At 38.4% G+C, this 19,809-nt stretch overlaps 1 protein-coding gene across 1 annotated transcript in view; it reads right to left on the bottom strand.

Annotated features, from left to right (window-relative positions):
• The window catches only part of cntn3b (contactin 3b), a 93,926-nt gene extending 74,530 nt beyond the window's left edge, over nt 1-19,396 (bottom strand). Inside the window, exons 1-3 of the mRNA XM_084727622.1 lie at nt 19,030-19,396; nt 7,492-7,627; nt 1,406-1,541 (exon numbers count right to left, since the gene is read on the bottom strand). Of these exons, the coding sequence (XP_084583748.1) occupies nt 1,406-1,541; nt 7,492-7,546 (191 nt within the window). The 5' untranslated portion in view covers nt 7,547-7,627; nt 19,030-19,396. The remainder of the gene's footprint in view (nt 1-1,405; nt 1,542-7,491; nt 7,628-19,029) is intronic.
• Nucleotides 19,397-19,809: the final 413 nt, after the last annotated feature.

Below are 19,809 nucleotides of genomic sequence, written 5' to 3'. Positions count from 1 at the left end.
TCACTGTTTATTTCGCTCTTGATTTTCTTGTCACACATGAAAAACACCACGTGGACGTGTTAACAAGGTTAAAAAGGTGGTTTTAACTGGAAAGGGTTTTTAAGTAACAGTAAAAATAGTAGCCAACCTTATGCTTTCATTGGAGTAAATAATTACAAGTAACTGTGTCAGAGTTAAACTCAGTTTGCACTGATGCTCAGCAGTCACAAAGATTTTTCTGCAGTCTGAACAAAGCCTAAAACATTCCACCAAGCTAAAGGAAATTGCGGAGTTGGTCGAAAATCTCTGTGGGTTTGTCATGACAAGTGAGCCCTTTGACATTACACATAGCCACTTGATCCATTGTTCATAGAAAATATTCATTAGTGCAGCTTTAAATGTGTGGCTAACGTGTTACACTGTAAGAGTGATCATCTGTGCATACTGCTCTTGTACTGTAATATTAGGTGCTTGCTCAGCTGGAGAGAAAGTCGCAGATCATCCTGACTGAAACAGCCATTTTCCACCACTGCTTTAACACCACAAAGCCCCCGAAAGAGAAAACCTCTTCAACACCACCACCGAACGTCACAGTGTTTTAAGTTGGCGGGCGAAAATAATGCAAGTGATGGTTTCGGCTTCATCCTGGGATGGCTCAGGTTGCACAACAAGTATAATGATACCCCCCGCTGCTGCGCCTGGACCATGTTTTCAGCGCAGACACATTATAGGAAATGTAAGCATTTAACGGAATGTCACTCACAAGGTTATTGCCTCCTTTCCCTGCTTGCTGCGCATCTACATGGTGCTGACCAAGCTCCGAAACACAATCTACCACAAAAAACATCACCAGCTGCCATTTTCAGGCAGGCTCTCTGTGCCGCCGGGGAATAGCCGGGGAGATATCAAAGGATCTGTGGTGCAAATGAGTCACTGAAATCTCCTTTTCTCCCCTTAATGATTTCTTAAGCCGTGCACCATCTTATAAATCATCAGCTTTAGCCAGAACAGTGGCTTAAATCTTATCATTAATAAAGTTAACTTCAGTCACATCGGAGGCGCTGGCATGCTCATCAACCACATCAACCTCACTGTAACTCTACATCATAGCTCGGGCTGAACATAGATAAGCTTTCCTCATTTAGAAAAGGATGCTCAATTAAGCAGTCGCTCTTTGAAGCCCGTCTTTTAGCTGATGGCACGTAATCTCTCTCGAGCATTTATGTCCAGAAAACGTTGTTCTTTAACAAATCAATAGCAATCAACGCTATTGGAATCCTCTTTGATTTACGTGGAAGCAGCAATGAAGATTCACAAGCAATTAAGCGGCGATGGATTTCCGCCACGTGATGTGGATGTAGAGTCGAAGCGGGTAGACGGTTGAGCCCGGGCTCGCGGGGAATCTAACTTTGATGTGGTAATTTACCTGTACTGCAGAGGAGGGCTGCCTTCTGCCTCGCACGTGATGGTAGCCTGCTGGTCTGGGGAGTTGATCGGTAAAATGAGGTCACTTGGCTCCATCCTCCATCTTGGCCCTTGAAATATGACATCCTCTGTACAGGCTGGGGAAAGGGGAGAAAGTCTATAGTAGTACAAGCTGAGGAAATTGTCTCTTTGACCTTAAGAGAAAATACTGAGAGAATGCAGCCAAAGCACAGACAGTGTAGGGAAAAATAGTTCATCTTGCTGAAACACAACAACCCTCTGACACTCAGTGTGTACTACTTTTTCAATATACTGTATATATTGTCTCCTATCCTCTGAGCGATGTTGCTCTTTCCAAAGAAAAGCAAAGAGATGCATCAGGACTTCTTGCTTGTCTTGCATTAAGTGTAAATCCCTCTTCACCTTGTTAAGCATTAAAGGGATAGTTTGGATTATCTGAAGTGGGGCTGAATGATGTCCTTATCAATAGTCAGTGTATTACCTACTACATCAGCACAGAGACGTCTTTATTTGTATCTGCATCTTTTCAACCAGCAAGACTCTCTGTATCTACATTCGGATAAAACACTGGAAGCAGACATGATTCACACCAGAAATGAAATTAAGCTGGGAAAATGTTTTATTTTCTAAGCTAATATTCATTGGCAATGCAGTTTCTGTGCCTTCAAAGCATCAAAATGATTTATATTGGCATATAATTAGTTATAAAATATACTTCCCTATCTTCTTACTGGACTTTTTCATCTATCTCGCTATATATATTTTTACTTTTAACTAAACTTTTTTTTAAGTTTTAAGAGCTGTCTGAAGCCCGCCACCCCCGCCCCCCATTTCACTGGGAGATGAACGATTGAAAAATCAGAAACTGAAAAAGAAAATGCTGAAATGTTGTAAAAATGTTTTATAAATCAAAAGATTCTGTTTTGCATTGGGAATAGAAACTCTATAGCACAGACATACAAGTGTATAAAAACATCCTCCAGTTGAAGGGAATAATCTTAGTGCATTAAATCACTGATTTATTAAGAGATTTTTTCAACTATGCTGAGGTAATCATGGAAGGTGCTTTTTCTGAATAATAATAAGCAACTTCAGATCGAAGAAATATCTATTTCAGTTGCATTATTTGTGCATTCTTGAATAATGTATTCAGATTCGGGTGCATCCCTGTCACTTACAGTACATGGCGGTCAGCACACCTCCAGTTTGGAGAAGCAGGGAGGAGCACCAGCACAGAAGTTAAGCAATTCGCTGCTGTATCTCCCTCTGGCTCAACCAGACTCCTTTTCCTTTTAAAACACAGACCCAGTATCAGCCTGTCACAGCTATATCAGTATCAGCATGTAAGCAGTTTGATACGCACCTGTATGAAAACGTTTTTTAACCAGAACACAAAGCAGATTGTTTCTATTCGTTGGCTTTTTATGCACTTGTGTATATTTGATGCTTTTTCTGAATTCAGAATTAATATATACATTTATGTTGCTCTATTTCAATTTTTCTATCGATAGTTATTTATGCTTATTAAAAATACAGTTGAAAATTTACCATTTCAGGGCCTTGACATCATACTGGACATTAAAATATATTGTTAAACTCTAAATATCCTGCCTCCAGTACATATCTTTGTCACAAGTGTTAACATCTTTTGAGCCATCACTGCAAAAAAAGTGTGTTCATGTATACATCCTATATTCTGTATATTACATTCTGTATATAAAACATCAGCCAATGTATTGATATTCATGTTTTTTTTTAACTTTCTAATACCAGCATCTGCCTCAAAAGTGGCTGTGATAGACCAGAGTTAGAGAGAGAGCTTCTGTAACAGCAGTTTAACAACAAGGTAAAGCAGAGAAAATATTCTAGATACAGCATAGCATACATTTACATGTTTTGCTGCTGGAACTTTTCTCCGCTTGTCCAAACTGAGTGTGTGTCGACCGACATCTACTTCAGTTAATACACTGACTTATCGATAAATACCTCATATAATCTGAACTATCCCTTTACCTGCTACTGCTGACGTGCTTGGTATCTGTTTCACCGTTTACTACTGCATTTTTCAGACGAACCTGACACTTGGAATAGTGAAAGGAAAACACTGACCATGGCGCTTATATTTACTCCAATTTTTTTGCTTGCAGGGCCTGTTTTCCAACGGCCTCTCTTTGTCACTTTATCATCATGATAAATCATATTGCTGCGACTGTCCGAGACATTAATTCTCTCCCTGCTTCAAAACTCCCATGTAAAAATGCGAGTAAATAAAAATACCACAAATGTGTCATCTAATGCTTTGATTACTGTGTAAATACTTAGCTGACTAAGGGATTTGAGGAAGTTTAATACAGTTGCAGAGAGCTCAAATATACTGAGTGATATTTAATGTTAATTACTTTCCTGGAACAATATCATAATGATAGATAAAAAAACAAAGTTTAGGATTTAAGTTTAAGTCCACAATAGCTGACTTACAGATGTAGAAAGCCGATTTTTACATAAATTTCCTCAGTAATTAATAATGTCCTGCAAGTGACAGGCTTGATAAATAAAGCAGAGTGATCTATTTTCAGAACATCTATGTCATACTACACATGCACCGGTTAATTGAGGCCATAAGGATGCACTCGTCTGCCAGCAGCTTAAAAGGAAAGGATGTGGAACACAATCTGGTACTAAATGAAAGCGGAGTCAACAGACGGCCAGAGTAGGCCTAATTAATATCCTACTGCTAACAGATTGCAGCATGTGGCTAGCAGTTCTACACGTGGTTTTAACCGGGAATAATATGTCAAGCAGTCAACAAATAATTCAGTGTGATGGATTGAGAAAAGCTATGGTAACACTGTAAAAAAAATATCATAGAGGGATTTAATGGAATCAACTAATCTTTTCTCATTAGGATAACATAAATATTAAAGATTTATTTGTTCAGGTTGATTCAACTTAAAATTTCTATCTATTTTGACTTAAAATGGTGAGTTGAATCAATTTACTGCACAGAGTTTAATCAACTTTTTAAATTAAGTTTGTAATACATCATGATCAGAATGTAAGCAGATTCCCAGCATGCATTGTTTGAGAGTTACTCTCTCCTGGCCCTGCGTCTCTGAGACACTTTAAGATAAGAAATTAAGTTGTTGGTAGTTAAGTTGGTTCAACTTAACATCTTAAGTTTACTGAACATGTTTTCTCAAAATTTATTTGCTTTGAAGCACTACAAAATTACTTCAACTTGTCTTTTGAAATTCAATCAACTTAAAGTTTTAAGGACACTGACTTTTTTTAAAGTAAGTTCTGGCACTACAGCTACGACAATAAAACAAAAATGAAAGATGTAGTTTGATGACATTTGAGGAGGCGTGGGATTATGACTTGTCGTTTTCATGGTTTGACAACCTCCATTGCTGATTAAAATCTATTTAATTTTTAGTCACATTTGGTAACTTTGCTTGTCGCTCTCTGATGTATCAGCTGTATCCTGCATTTTCTTGGAGGTTATAGCAGCTAGCAGCTAGTGGGGAAAGCACTGTCACCTTGAATGAATTACAGGTTTTTCTGGGTTTAAACAACAACAAAATATCTAACATAAGTCTAGTGTTTCTGGATATTGTAATGCAGAAATGTTACATATTATAGCTTTATATATGGACTTTATTCATTCACCTCACAGTTTGGTTAACAGCCTCTCCCTCCTCTGAATTTGAACAAAATGCCATACAGGCTGACCTCTAAGCTGTCAGTGTATGTCTGTGAAGTCCCAGACGATAAAGCCAGACAACACGTCACTTCAGATGTCATAATGATTGTTATCAGCCGCAGTGATTTTCGAGGGTTTCCAAGTGTTTGATCACAACACTGAATAAGAACTAGCACCTTATAGGCAGCGACTGAGGCCCCTGTTAAAAACACTTGTCCGCTAGGAAGGTGAGACTGCTTGGATCTTGCTCCCTTGAGTACTGGGTGTGAATTACCCATGAGCCAATTTGAATAACATTCATTGGGATTTACAATGTCATTTGAACAAGGGTTGACATTCTGGTAGAGTGTCTCTGTGTGCTTCTCCTGCTTCAAATCCCAGGCGGCCCTGCAAGGGCAGAATGAGGCACGGTGGCAAGTAGATTGTGCTAAAATGCGGGGCTGGATTCATTGCATGGATCCTGATAATGATCTGGACAGACCATAAACAGGAATGGGATCGGACTCCCGGTCGTCCCTGACAGTGTGCTGTAAATGTGCAGCAGGACACCGCTCCAGGGAACGGTGAAGGACACTACGCTGGAAGGCTGGAGATGCAACGACTGCAACTTAATCAGTGTAACCTTTTTGGTCGAGAAGACGAGATTTTCTGACATGATTTATTTTCAACCCTAATGGATGAAATTATACTTCATGGGACACTCATTCCTTAAAATTGAGACAAAACCATATTTTAAGGGGGTTTTGATTTCAAATCCTCATTATGCTGAGAAAATATATATTTTAAAAGGTCAAACTGTTGGCTATGAAACCTTGTAAAAGACCAACCTCCTAGTGCTTTAATCTTTTATTAAATAGCTTTTTTTTGCTGCGGAGGACTTGAATTTTATCAACTCTATCAGGCAATCACTTATAACACAAAGAACACATACAATGTACCATGATTTTTTTTCGGTTGTTGATGTAAACACATTTTATAAATCCTTATGAACATACATTTAATGAATATAACAGAGAAACTTCTCTGTGACTTCTTTGTCACAGAGTTAACATCACATAAGGGAGTGTGTCCAGATTTTTTGACTAGGTGGCTCAAGTGGGGAACTAACTTCTTTTTATTTATTTAGGTTTTTCTTTTTTAATTAAATTGAAGGAAAAACACATTATGTAATTATTAAAAAGAAATGAAAGTTAATCACCTCTGGAGCTTGAATGTCAACTGTGTAAGATGGAAAATCTGTTGAGCTGACGTCATACGTAGTTGCTTCTATTTACTCTCACTGTTAATCAAAATACATATTTTTAGCCTAAATTCTTATGTAGTTTTGAAAATTGAAAGCTTATCAGTGCAGTATCCCCACCTTTTTTAAAACCAAGAATTGAGATAGGGGTCCTTAGGGTATAGGTAACAAAATGTTAGATTTTCTCATTTCACAATATAGTCGTAGTGAGCAGCCATTTCATTTTTTAAAGTTGCTCAGAGTTCTCTTAATGCTAATCAAAATGCACATTCTAAAACCATAATACTTATTCAGCTTTGCTTTAGAAGGACTACAGAGTTGACTTGGTTGAGACACATCTCATAGGAACATTATTTAATGAATTTATATATTTAAAAAAATAGAGTTCAACAGTGCTTGAGCAGTATTCCTGCCTTTTTTTGAATCAGGAAGTGAGACAGGGGAGCTAAGAGTATGGCTAAACCTTTTTATGCCTGATTAAATCACATTTTTGTACAAATCTGACAGAGTTGACGTCTTACAGAGTTGACAAAATGTTATATTTTTTCATTTCACTGCATAGTTGCAGTGAGTAGCCATTTTATTTTTCAAAGTTGCTAAGAGCTTTGATTTAGAAGGGCTACGAAGTTGACATGTTAGAGTTAAGACACCTCTGACAGCAATATTATTGTATTATTGTATTGTTACTTTTAGACTTTGAAAGCTGGTGAATTCTTGTCTGGAACAAGGGTGTTTTCTGGCACATTAAAAAAATAAAGCAAACTGAAATACTTCATAAATTACATATCTTTTCATAATATATGAATCCTTCAACTAATTTTCACAAAAAAAATGGAATTAAAGTATTAGTATTAATGATTTTTAAAGGTCTAGTAGGTTTTAATAGGACATGATTTGTCCTGATTCTCAAGAACAGGGAATACAGTTCATAACCTCGAACCTTCCAGACATGCATTTATTCTGTGAGGTTATAGAATAACACACAAAAAGAACAACAGCTCTATTCTCCTGTAATGAATATGCATTAGAGAACACAAATTTATTAGGCGAGATCTTGTCGTGACATAAACCATGACAACAAGTGCAGTGAGACTCAAATATAATATGTGTTAAAATATCTTACCTGCAAGGCATCCAGTGATTGATAGCAGAACAATTTGTTTCCATGGTAACATCATCTTTAGTTGCCGAGGGCTAATAAGACTCTCATCCAATTGCTTGTGAATGGAACGCTCTCCCTTGAATACAAGAATTTTAATCTGAAGGGAAAGTAATTATGGATGTGATTAAAATATGACATTTTGATCCAAATACGACAAGCATTCATCAGCAAAAAACATGATTATAGCACTGCTGGGTTACATAATTGGTTCTTATTATTTAGGAGTTACTGTAAGCGAAGAGAAAGTGAATCTTGAGGAACTGAGAGGCGATGTGGGGGAAAAAAAAAAATCCTGAGGATACAACCCGCCAGTGCGATTTTCAGGTGGCACAGAAGAAGAAACAGCTGCTAAATGAGTATGTTTTTTTTCCTATCGTGCCTGTTTCTCATCCCGTCTAACAAGCTCAATTCTGCTGCTTTAAAGAGAAGTGAGGAAGCAAATGATTGACCTCAAAAGATGCTTTTCTCTCCCTATTTGACTATTAATAGGAGCTGGCAGACTGTGTACCAGCACTCCACAAAATGCCACTTCATACTTTAACAAAGGGTTTGGTGGCCGACTGAATGTAAGCAAACTGACTGTTTTCATTTCTATATGCATGCATCATTCCCTTAGATCAACAAAAGAGCCATATACTAAAACTACAAAAATGGTGCATTTCATTTGTGTTGACTGACATAACCATATAGATGGTTAGCTTTTAACTTTTCTACCAGTTTATCCCTTTAAAGGGGCACTCCAGCAATTTTACCCATCAAGATCAGTTTACTAGTTGGAAGAAGCACTGCTCAGCCTGTGACAACAGATGTGTGTCTTCTGAGGCTCTGGAGGAGCTTTGTCAAGTCTGAGACAATGACTGTCATTAGCATTGCTGTCATCAGGAGAATACAGTGGTGGGATTTGTTAGTATCACGTAGTGCGAGGAGCTACATATTAAAATTCAGTCATTACAATGCAGTTACTAATCTACGTAATGCTGTTACTTTGACATTTTTGGGGAATGGGGGGGGGCTTGTTTGCTAGGCTGGATTTAACAGTTGGTGTGTTGTCTTAGGGCGGGGTGCTGGAGGCAGCTAGCTTCTGCCAAATAGGAGGAATATAACTTTACGAACACAACTTCAAAATGTCTGTTTATTTTTATTTTTGCTGTCATTGTCATTGTCATTTTCATTTTTATTCTCTTAACTAGATAGCAAGCCTCTTGTAAACTGTGAGGACGGGACTTAAAGTGCTATGTGCAGTGACCAGGGATAAGCTAGCCCACTTCAGTAACACATAGCATAAGGAGCTACATTTTAAAATTCAGTCATTATATCACAATTACTAATCTTAAAATTGTCAGAAATGTGGAGTCTTCTTAGCTAGCTAGCAATCCTCTTTTAAGCTTAAATTCAGGAATTCCTTATTAGGACCAGGCCTAAAGTGCTATGACCAGTGACTAGAGCTAAGCTAGCTGTTAGAAAATTAAGGCTGTCTCTTTTTATTCACAATTGAAACCACCGCTGACATGACAGAAAATCTGTAATATTCAGTTCCAATTCAAAACTGATGGTCTATAAGAACAAAATGCTGTACTCTAAAATGAGTACAACAATCACACCACAATTACTTAACTCTGTAATGCTGTAACTTTAATATTTGCAGTTGGGCTCCACTGCTGGTTACCAAGGAGGTGGACTGGAAAGTTAACATAATTTTTGAGACTGCCCTGAAATGGGTTCGCTTAAGTCAGGGGCTAGAGGCAGCTAGCCTCTGCAAAAAGAGGAGGAATTTGCCTTAAGGTACATAACTTCAAAATTCAGTTTTCTTTTTCATTTAATATTCATGTTGAGTCTTCCTACCTAGCTAGTAAGCCGCTACTAAGCCTGCAGTCAGTAATTCCCAGTGAGGACTGGACTTAAAGTGCTAATAACTGGACTTTAAGTGCTTATAACAGTGATCAGGGCTAAGCTAGATGTTGGTCAGCAAATTAGGGCCGTCTCTTTTTAATCAAAATTCAACATACCATTTGATGTTAGAGAAAATATGTAGCCTAATAATCAGTTAGGCTGCAGTGAAGCCATTTCTTGCTGTTCGACCAGGAGTTGGACTGGACAAATGATCATTTTCGAGACTGGTTTGGGTTGTGATAGCTTAGGGCAAAGGCTGTAGGCAGGATGACAGCTAACTTCTGCCAGAAGAGGTGGGATATGCCTTAAGGTTCAAAACTTCAGAATTGTCTTGTTACATTTTGATTCTTCTTAGCTAGTTAGAAATCCTCTAGTAAGCCTAAATTTAAGATTTACCTGCTTTTGTTCAGAATTGGATATTGTGTGAACCCTCCAACAGCTTGGACAGGTGAGGACAGGACTTAGAGTGCGACATTTGTGGCCTGGGCTAAGCTGGCTGTTGGTCAGTAATGGTCAGTAAACCTTAGAGCTATCACTTTAAAAAAAGAAACCTTCAAACGACCATTTGACGTGAAAGAAATGGTCCAATTCAAACCTGACAGGCAAAAAATACCTTACTCATACACCAGCATTCATAATATGTCTCTGCTCCAGGCCCAGTTGGGGTTTTAACTGGTTATGAAACAGTCTCAATTTAATAGCGATGCCTCTGTGTGACCTACATAAGTAAATGAGACCATTAGCAAGAAGATTGGCTATTTCTATATGGTTATTCTTATCGCCATGCCATCGGGTCCGATTGTCACATGATAGTCAGATGAAAATGATTTACAGTATGCAGAGTGGAAGAGCACATTTTTTCATTCTCTTATGAAAAGCTACAAGGAGTTTGTTGTTGCCAGTTAAAAAGAAGCAGGATATTTTTATTATTTTTTTTAAAAATATATATATTTTTTTCCTTATATTTTGCGGTTGTGGTGGTGCAAACTCAACCACTTATGTCCACTGGGGCAAAAATCAAAATCAACACCATCCGAGAAGTTAAAAACCAACACTGCAGATGTAAAACTTATGGATAAAAGTAAGGCACTTCATTCTATAAATGTCAACTGCCTCACATCAACGTTAGCTCGTCACTTATGTGCTTGTTCTTATTTTTTGAATGAGATTTTTGAAGAAGTGACCACCATAGTTAATTACTCCAAAACCATAGTTAATTACTCCAAACTATGCTAACTGCTGGTGCCAGCTGCTTGTTAAACCTACAGTGTCTCATTTTCTGTTTCTACATGCTGAATACAAAAAGTGTGTGGATGTGGTGGCTTTGAAATCGTTGAAAGGCACAGAGTTTCCAAAGCAGCTGGGCTTAGTAAAGGAAAGTAGTCAAACAAGAAAAGTAACTAATTCCTTTTGCTGTTGGGTAATTAGTAAAGTGATGTAATTGCTTTTTCAATTAGTAGTAAGTAACAAGTAATTGATGACACATTTAAAGTAACTTCACCAACACAGCTTGAAGCAAGCCTGTGTTACAAGCTGCAATAGAAAACAGGCTTTTTGTTGCATTCAGCCCAGTATCACAGCAGTTTTTGAAATAATTGTGAAATATAATGTATGCACATGGACAAGAATTTTTCATGACAGTCTGCATGGCTGTCAAAGTAATAAGGAAGCACATACTATAAAGAATGATAAAGTTACACAGAAGGCCAGGCTGAGACCAACAGTCAGTGTTGGTTGTTTAAAAAAAAAAAAACATACTTATTTTAACCCAAACCACAGTCTTTTCCAAAACCTAACCAAGTCTTTCTGGAGCTTTATTTTGAAAGTATAACCAGACACTGCATATTTATTATTACTAACTTGAGAGAGAACGCTGGTGGATGATACATTTGTTTAAAAACGAAAGTTGTGCTGACTATCACAAAAAATATGAAATAGATTAAATATTTCCTAAACTACTATAAGACTGTAATGTTGCATTTTGGGAAATGGTTTAGGTGGTTTTGGAGCTTTACCAATACGACAGACTAAAAGTCAGGCCTCTGATAGACCAGTATTGACCCTTCTTTTTCTTCTGTCTCTTGTGAGTTCCCCTAACGTTGGAGAGACATGACACTGAATTGCTGGAGTGCCCCTTTAAGGCTGGCAATATTTCAAAGACCTGAGTAGAACTGCTTTAAAGTATTAGACTTCAATACATCAATTTAATGGTGTGCCTTGATGTAACAGGTAGCAAAAAATAGATGATCCAATCTTTGCATCACAATATCACAATATATATATATATATCAGTTACATTGTGGGAGAAGATTTTATCACTCCAGGTATCACCCATCCCCATCACCTTTTAGTGTCACATGAACCTACAGTCGAAGGCTGATCGTCCACAAATTGCTTCATCAGATATCCAATCTAAGCAGTGATCAATGACCTAAATGGCCATTGAACTTTTCTTGTGTGGAGGTGGAATGCAGAGTCCTAAGACTGTAATGGTGGTATCAGTGGCACAGGAGGGGCTTTGCTCAAGCTCTGACCTACATCACAGTAAGTGGAAACTGATACGTCTCTCAGGATTAAGAATTCAACCCAACCCCTCATCCTTCCAACACAACCCTGTTCCGCGGATTAACCCAGGGCTATCTTTGGGTGTCTTGAAACAGACCTAAATACTAACCAGTCACTTGTTTCACCAACTTGTAACTGTAGGATTGTGGCTGTGGTTTGATGTGAAAATCAGGGCTGCATAATCCCATGGAAGAGTATGAAGTGGCATCGTGGCACTGAGCAGACACAAAGAAAAATCTACAGGGGAGGGAAATCATCCCATTCGACTGATCATAACTTAATGGCCAGTGTTGGCTTAGCTCGACTGTCCTGGTGCCAGTAATTGTTCCTCATCTGGTGTAATTGCAGGCACAGTGAGATTCAGAGAGGATTTCCTGGTGTCTTTCAAAATTTAGGGGGCGTTTTGCCACTCTAAAAACCCATCACATTGGATTACACGCTTTGAGATTCTACTGGAGCAAAAAAAAAAAAATGTGTGCTGCATTTTTCAGTTTGAGTGCAGTATTAACTGCCATCCACTTTCTGGAGGATCCAACCTCGTCATCCCAACCCATCAGTCCAAAAAGCTTCGAGATCCTGAGAGGAAAATCTCCTGGAAAAGACTTTCTTTGCAAGTTGGGTGTTACACAGTTCATGGCACAGTGTCTCTGCTGATATGATGGATGTTAGTCCCTGAGCACAGCTTCATTCTGTGGCCTGTAAAACACGCACTGACGTTTTCCTTTTTGGAGTGCTTTCTACTTTGATTTGTTTCAGAATAAATGGTTTGGTAACACTTTATATTAAGGTCCTTGTAATAAGCATTAGTTAATAGGTAATAAGGCCCCTATAAGGCACTTATTAAGATTAGTTTGTGTTAATAAGACTAAATGTTAATAATAGCATAATAAGCATGTTCATTGTTAGATTATAATACATTTAGGTGGTCTAGGGGCTTGGTTGGTAGAGTACTGTGAGTCCTCTGCAGCAGCAATGGGTTCAACTCTCAACCTTCTATAACATTGTTAAACCTTTACTAAGCTTTTGTTATTGCTTTATTAAGATTTTTACATGCTTCATTACACATTTATTAGCAGTTACCAATGAACTTAACAGTTAACCAGGCTTTTTGGGGTTGCTGGATCAACGCTTCTTATGGTGAATTAATCCTTTATTATGCACTATGCACTTCTTAACAGTTATCCATGAGGGTTTCTTTTTTATTATTTCTATTTCAGGCTTTTTTTCTTCTGCTAAAACCTGCTAATAAATGAAATATGTAACAATCTTAATAAAGCAACACCAGGGCCACCCCTATAGCTCAGTCGGTAGGGCGTGCGCACCATGTATTGAGGCTGTTAGTCCTCTGCAGCGGCTGCTGGTTGGAATCCCGCCTGCGGCTCATTTGCTGCATGTCATCCCCTGTCTCTTCACCCCCCTTTCCTGTCATACCTTCAGCTGTCACTGTCAATAAAGGCAAAAATGCCAAAAAAATAACCTTTAAAAAAAAATAAAGCAACACCAAAAGGTAGTACATGTCTAATGATGATGTGAGTTAAACTCCAAACTAAATGTGTTTGTAAAGCTATTATAAACAATTGTAAGAAATTCATAAGGCTTTTATTAACATTTGTAACCAGACTATAAACTGTAAACATGACAATAAACATGCTTGTTATGCTATTATAAACACTTGTAGTCTCATTAATGCATATTAATGTTAATAAACATCTTATACAGGCCTTATTACCAGGAGACTTAGAGGGGGTGGGGGAGGGGTCATTGGCCACCCCTGAAACCTGACTGGCTAACCCAAGTGCCACGCCTTTATCCTCAAGTATGATTGGTCATCTGTCCAGTGAAAGGTGGGATATGAGTTTCAACCAACTGCTTGATGAGTATTTTTAAATGTGGGCTGGTTTCTTTTTGCATGTACCCTACATTTTTTTCCCCAAGGTTAATAAATCATAAGAATAAAAGTGTTTTCATGATGGAGTGTGCAGGATGAATTTAGGAGTCTTGCAGCCTCAAGAAAGAGGTACAGTGGAGGTACACATTTTTTTTGAGGTCTTAAAGAATAAAGTATGGAAGCTTTAAACTACACTTTTATGTTGCCATTCAGTTGTACTGTGATTGTTTGGACTACTTATGTTTTAAATAAAGATTTTAAAACAATGTGAGAACTACTGTCATGTTAGTAATGAAAGTAGATATGAGAGATACTCATGCCACACCTGCATAAGTCACTGCTCCACTTGGGTCACCCCGATCAGAGAAGTCTGGAAACACTGTATTACCCATTAACTAACGCTTATTACAAGTACCTTAAGACTGAGTGTTACCAATGGTTGATTTAAAGGTCCAATCTATTCCTGTTTCTCCAGGTATTGTGTAAGAAGGCTGCGTTGTTTCAAGTTTCATTTTCAGCGGGCAGCTTTTCAGTGGCTCTCAATGGAGAACATAAGTGTCTCATGATGCTCCAAAACCCATTTCAGAGCTGCTAAAATCGAAGAAAAGAATTGTATCACTTTTGACCTTCAAAAAGCTGCACCAGTGTCAAACCTTGCAGAGCTGCATATCAGCCGAAGCTTTAACAAATCCAAACAAAAAAAAAACAGAACAAATCAAACTCTGGACGCCATGAAAACTGAATAAAAAAAAAAAAAAAAACTCCTTCTGGGCACAGTGGTGATGAAGGTGAGATGGCGTTTTCTTTCTTTCGGCTTTCACAGCTGAAATGATGAGCAAAAGATTGCTCTGCCAAATGTAATGAGGCATCACACTTTCACCTCCACAGAAGCTAAACCTAATGGAAGTCATTGGCTAAACGCATTCCAGAGTAAATGAGATGACTTCTTGGTTAGTGGGGCTGTTGTTTGGCACATAATTGATAGGAAAGGTGGTTAAAGGCATCCATTTCCCCCCCGAGGGCAGCATAATTGCAAAAGAATCTAATAAGGGAGGGGAGGAAAAGGAGAGGGTTTCTAACACCGGGGTGTGTGCACGCTCAAGGTCTGTATTCAGATCACACGGAGCTGCTGGGGGAGCCAGATATATCAGATCATGCAAAAATGAACACCAGTGGCACAATGGGTATGAATTCAGTACAGTATATGATGCATTCATTTCCACAAAGTTATTGTCTTTATGACTATCTGCTGCCATCTCCATTAAATCACTCAGCGAGACAACCTGGGAGACAAGGATCCGCCACCAGGGACGGACTCCATCTGAATACACAGCTGCTCTGTGCTTCTGCAAATGAATGAAGAATTCACGATCAGCGGTGCACTGATGCCTCCTAATTTACTCTGACTGACTGAAGACCTGCAGAAGTCTATTTGGCGCGAGCCAAAAAACATAAGTGACGTGATTAACAAATAAAGGCATAGCTTAATGTCTGTTTCATGGAGAAATACTTGTGAAATGAAAAGATAGAAGAAGCAGAGTAGGTGTAATTGTTTGGTATTGATTGCACCATAACTCCTGCATTATCTCAGGTGAGTGAGTAATGCCTCCCATGGCAAATTACGCAGTAAGGTTTCAAATAAAAAGGCATTTCATGTAATTGCCCACCCCCCCCCCCAACAAACTCAATCTCGACAGCTGTTACATTAACATTCATGAAAGGATTGCTTGAACGCATATTCTCTCCTGAGATGTTTCTTCCATTTCATTTTGAGCGCAGCCTCGCAGGCTCAAGGAAAAGTAGCCACTTCACACGTATGACTGACACGTCGCGCCGCACACGTATGAGTAGGACGGCGTGATTAAAAACTGGGGCTGAGGTCACGTTTGAATGCTGGAGGACAACATATAGCAATGAATAAAGAAGGAGGCAGCTCCATGTGAATAGAGATGTCTGCTTATGACATGCCACTCAAGTGAAAAGTAGAGCCCGACCGATATATCAGTAGACCAATATTATCAGCCTGATACTGGCCTGTCGATATTATAAAGGCAGCCCTAGTTATCACTGCAGTATAGTATTTGGTCAAAAATATTGCAATATTTGATTGTGTCCATGTCACCCAGCCATAATCACAGCTGTATTGGCCTATACTGGTATCAGTCTCTATGCTGTCTGGTAATATATTTTTTTAACATACCATAATGCAGATTGTTGTTATTTGTTAGCTTTATATATATATATATATATATATATATATATATATATATATATATATATATATAAACTGTAATTTCGCATTCACTTTAAAGCCAGGCCAATATACTGGTTAACCGTTAATATCAGCCCCATATTGGCCTATCCCAGCTATATCACTTCATATCAGTATTATTCTATATGATGTCCAATATGTGGCAATATAAAAACTTTTTTTTAACTAAACATAATGTAGACTGTTTGTACGTTAGCTTTGCAGGCAGCATTTTATTTATTTATTTATTTTTTATCAGTTTTCTTAATTCAGGTTTAATAGGTACATTTATTTTGTTCTATTTTTGTTTTTTATTGATAGTTTCTGATAAATATCAGTGAAGGTTTACTGTTTTAGTGCCCTGATGCTATTTTGGACAATAGAGTTTATTGTTAATCTGTAAAATGCCACCATTGCATACAGGGATGGGTGGTAGCAGATTATCAGGATTACATTCAGATTACAACAAATAAGTAAATATAATCAACGCAGATTACATTTGAAAAATGTGTAATTAGATTATAGTTCAATTGTCAGGGATTACTTGATGACATGCTTCATTACATCTTTAAAATATGGCTATTTTAAGATGATGACAGTTTTCTTATGATAACTGGTGCTCCATTAATTCCTAAAAATGTGTCTTACATACAAGACAAACTGTGCAAAAATACATTTTTAAAAATGTTAGAAAGGAAAATGAATATTTGTGAAGCTCAACTTTTTATGGCTGCGTCTAATTTCCTGATATAAAGTGCAATATTTTCAAACAAAGTTTGATTTGAAGTAATCCAAAAGTATTCAAATCAGATTACATATGTTTTGCTATATAATGGATTGTTGCTAATTACATAAATTGCAATTTCAGTTGCATTTAGTGACTGACTACTTTTCAAAGTAATCTGACTTAACCCTGATTACATATATCTGTCACAGTGCTTAATCACTTTTAGGACTAGGTATCGGTACTCTGTGCCTTTAAGGTATTGATTGAAATAATCCAGCACCAAGCAGTATCAAAACTTCTCCAATCAAACAATACCTGCATTCGATCCTTTTGACACTCACATCTGGAAAAAATGACTATTTGTGTGGTTTTGCTTGCAGCCAATCACTGCAAACATTCTTCACAAAGACGAAACTTAAGAAAAAGGTATCGAATGAAGTACTTCATTGTGATAGGTATCACGTTAAGGGTACTGGTATTGGCTCTGGCATCAGAATTTTTTAAACGATACCCAGCTCTATCCACTTTTGAGGGATTGTGACAAATATGTGCTTATGTATATTATATTCTCTATAAAGAATATTGTTTGATATGAGAATTTTTGCTTTCATTAATATTGGTATCAGCCTCAGCCCCCCAAAAATCCAATATCGGTCGCACCCTAATGAAAAGCAGGGGCATTATTGCACTTCACACTCAATATAATTGATTTCACAGAAAAAACACATAAAAACTGTAATTTCACATTCACTTATAACCTCCTCTGACATGTTTTTACATAATAAATATCTGTTTACCACAGTAGAACTAAACATCTGGGCAGGACGCTCTGCAGACATTATCCAGCTGTGTATTTTCATGCGAAAAATCACCGAATCCCTGGAAGACAGCAGGACGCCCCCAGTGACTCCCTTCAATGTTAAACACGGCTGCATCCCTCAGCTGCTGCCTATAACGCAGGGGCAGGAGAGTAAGTGCACTTAAAAGAGAAGGGAGCAGCGATCCATTTCTCAACCCCATCATCAGCCAGGCACCATCCCCAGACCCTCATCCTAGATACAGCCTCACAAACACATGACTGGAGGTCAAGGATGAGGAGCAGGAGACACTCAGCCAGGCTCTTTACATATATTTTTTATTTCATTTATTTATTCTTTTTTATGCTATTAAATCCATTTCTCAGCCTGCCTGGAAAAGAAACTGGCTGTACAGTGTAATTGCCACTCTTGGTTCAATCAAAAGGGGTTTTTCATCCCTGCACTGACTGCCATGCTGGATATTGCTGCCTTATAGAATAAATTCACTGCATGGCTTCAAAGACGTGTCTCACCTCTCATTTGGCTATTGCTCAAAATATGTGCAAAAGGATCTATAAATAAACATGAATAGAGGGGAGAGTGATTACTATCCCTGCTGAATAGTAGGATACTTTGAAGATGAGGTAGGCTGTGCATTTTGCTCTTACTGTTGGGTCTGTCCTTTTTGCAGACTGGGTGGAAAAAAAGAACACTTGTGTGCAGACCACTGGTGGCCAAACATTTTTTTGTTTTTGTACAAAAATAAGAGTGAAGATGAGCTGTTGCATTAATTTCTCCTCCTGTAGACTTCAACTATCATACTCCTGTGAGAAAATGCTGCACAAATATCAGAATACGATGTATAGATGACATTCAGCAACATAAAATCACATTTTTTAAAAAAATATCCTCTCTTTCCTCTGCAATAATTGCCTTAAACAAGTTAGAGAGGGAGCTTTTTCTCCAGTCCTGATGCTGCCTCTCTGTGTGACTGAGCAGAGCAGCACCATATGGACTTTGTCCTAGATGAGGGAAATGAGCCCCAGCAGTAGAAATCCCAGTAGGACCATCCAAACCATTTGAGGCTCGTGTAGAAACGCACTCATCAGCATCATGCATGTGACCACTATCAGCATGCACACTCTGCCTCTCTGTGCCCCCTTTTCCTGCGTTTTTTTTAATGAATTAGATGAAGACATCTCGGCGTGGATGTGGCTTTTTTTTTCTTTTTTCTTGGGATCGTTCTGCTGCGAGTCAAAATGAAGTTGTATTTCTGCAAAGCAACTTAGCAGCACACATTTACTGTGAATATTAACGTGGAAAAAAATGCAGGGAATTAACGTGCAAACATGCCAGAGATGGTTTCTATCCGGTTACTTACTTGTTCTAGGGCGCAATTTTTTTCCTCTTCATTAATTGTAATTGATTGTAATTCCAGTATCCGTTGGATGTGATATTTCAGGCTCTAGTGAGCGGGTAACATTTCTCACAGCAACTCTTGTCCTCTCAGTAGCAGCCAAAGAAGAGGTTTGCTCTCTGCTCCAGCAGTTTCAATTCTGCTCCGTCTATAAGTGCGTCTCTCTCGGTCTTTAAGGACGGGACTAACAGTAACCTCTACCTCGGTAAATTCCACAATCAGTGAGTTTTGCGGGGTTGAGGATGGTGATGAGAACGCGCTACAACGCCGGAATGATCCTCGACCTCCTCCTCGTGTTACACTCCACAAGATGCTGCCAAGACGCAGAGAGGACAGCGGTGCCTCTGAGCGGAGACTCACATTGTGCGCATCCCCGGGCTCTGCTCTCTTTGTGCGCAGGAAGAGGCGCCCACTGGTGACGCGTGAAAACACCCATCGCAGCACACAAGTAATGCGCCACCAGCCTATGGGCACCTGCCATTCCTCTGCTTATAAGTGTGAGCATATTTGATCTCAGGATATTTATCGTGATGAAGAATGGAGACCGAGTGGAAATTTCCAGAAATGTGTTTCATCAGATATCATCGGTTTAACAGATTAGAAGAAAAAATGAGCTAAAACAGATTATTTTCCACATTAATAAAAACTGCCAAATGTCTGATCTTATAGTATGTTGGTGGTGTAGGGGAGACTGGGGACGGTTGCAACACGTTTTGCTTTTTTTTTTCAGTCATTCAGAGACTG

Source organism: Lutjanus erythropterus, chromosome 2 (genome assembly GCF_056507025.1).
Source record: "Lutjanus erythropterus isolate fLutEry1 chromosome 2, fLutEry1.hap2, whole genome shotgun sequence".
Taxonomy (NCBI): Eukaryota; Metazoa; Chordata; class Actinopteri; order Lutjaniformes; family Lutjanidae; genus Lutjanus; species Lutjanus erythropterus.
The sequence above is the reverse complement of the archived record's forward strand: the minus strand, read 5'-3'. Positions and strand labels throughout refer to the sequence as shown.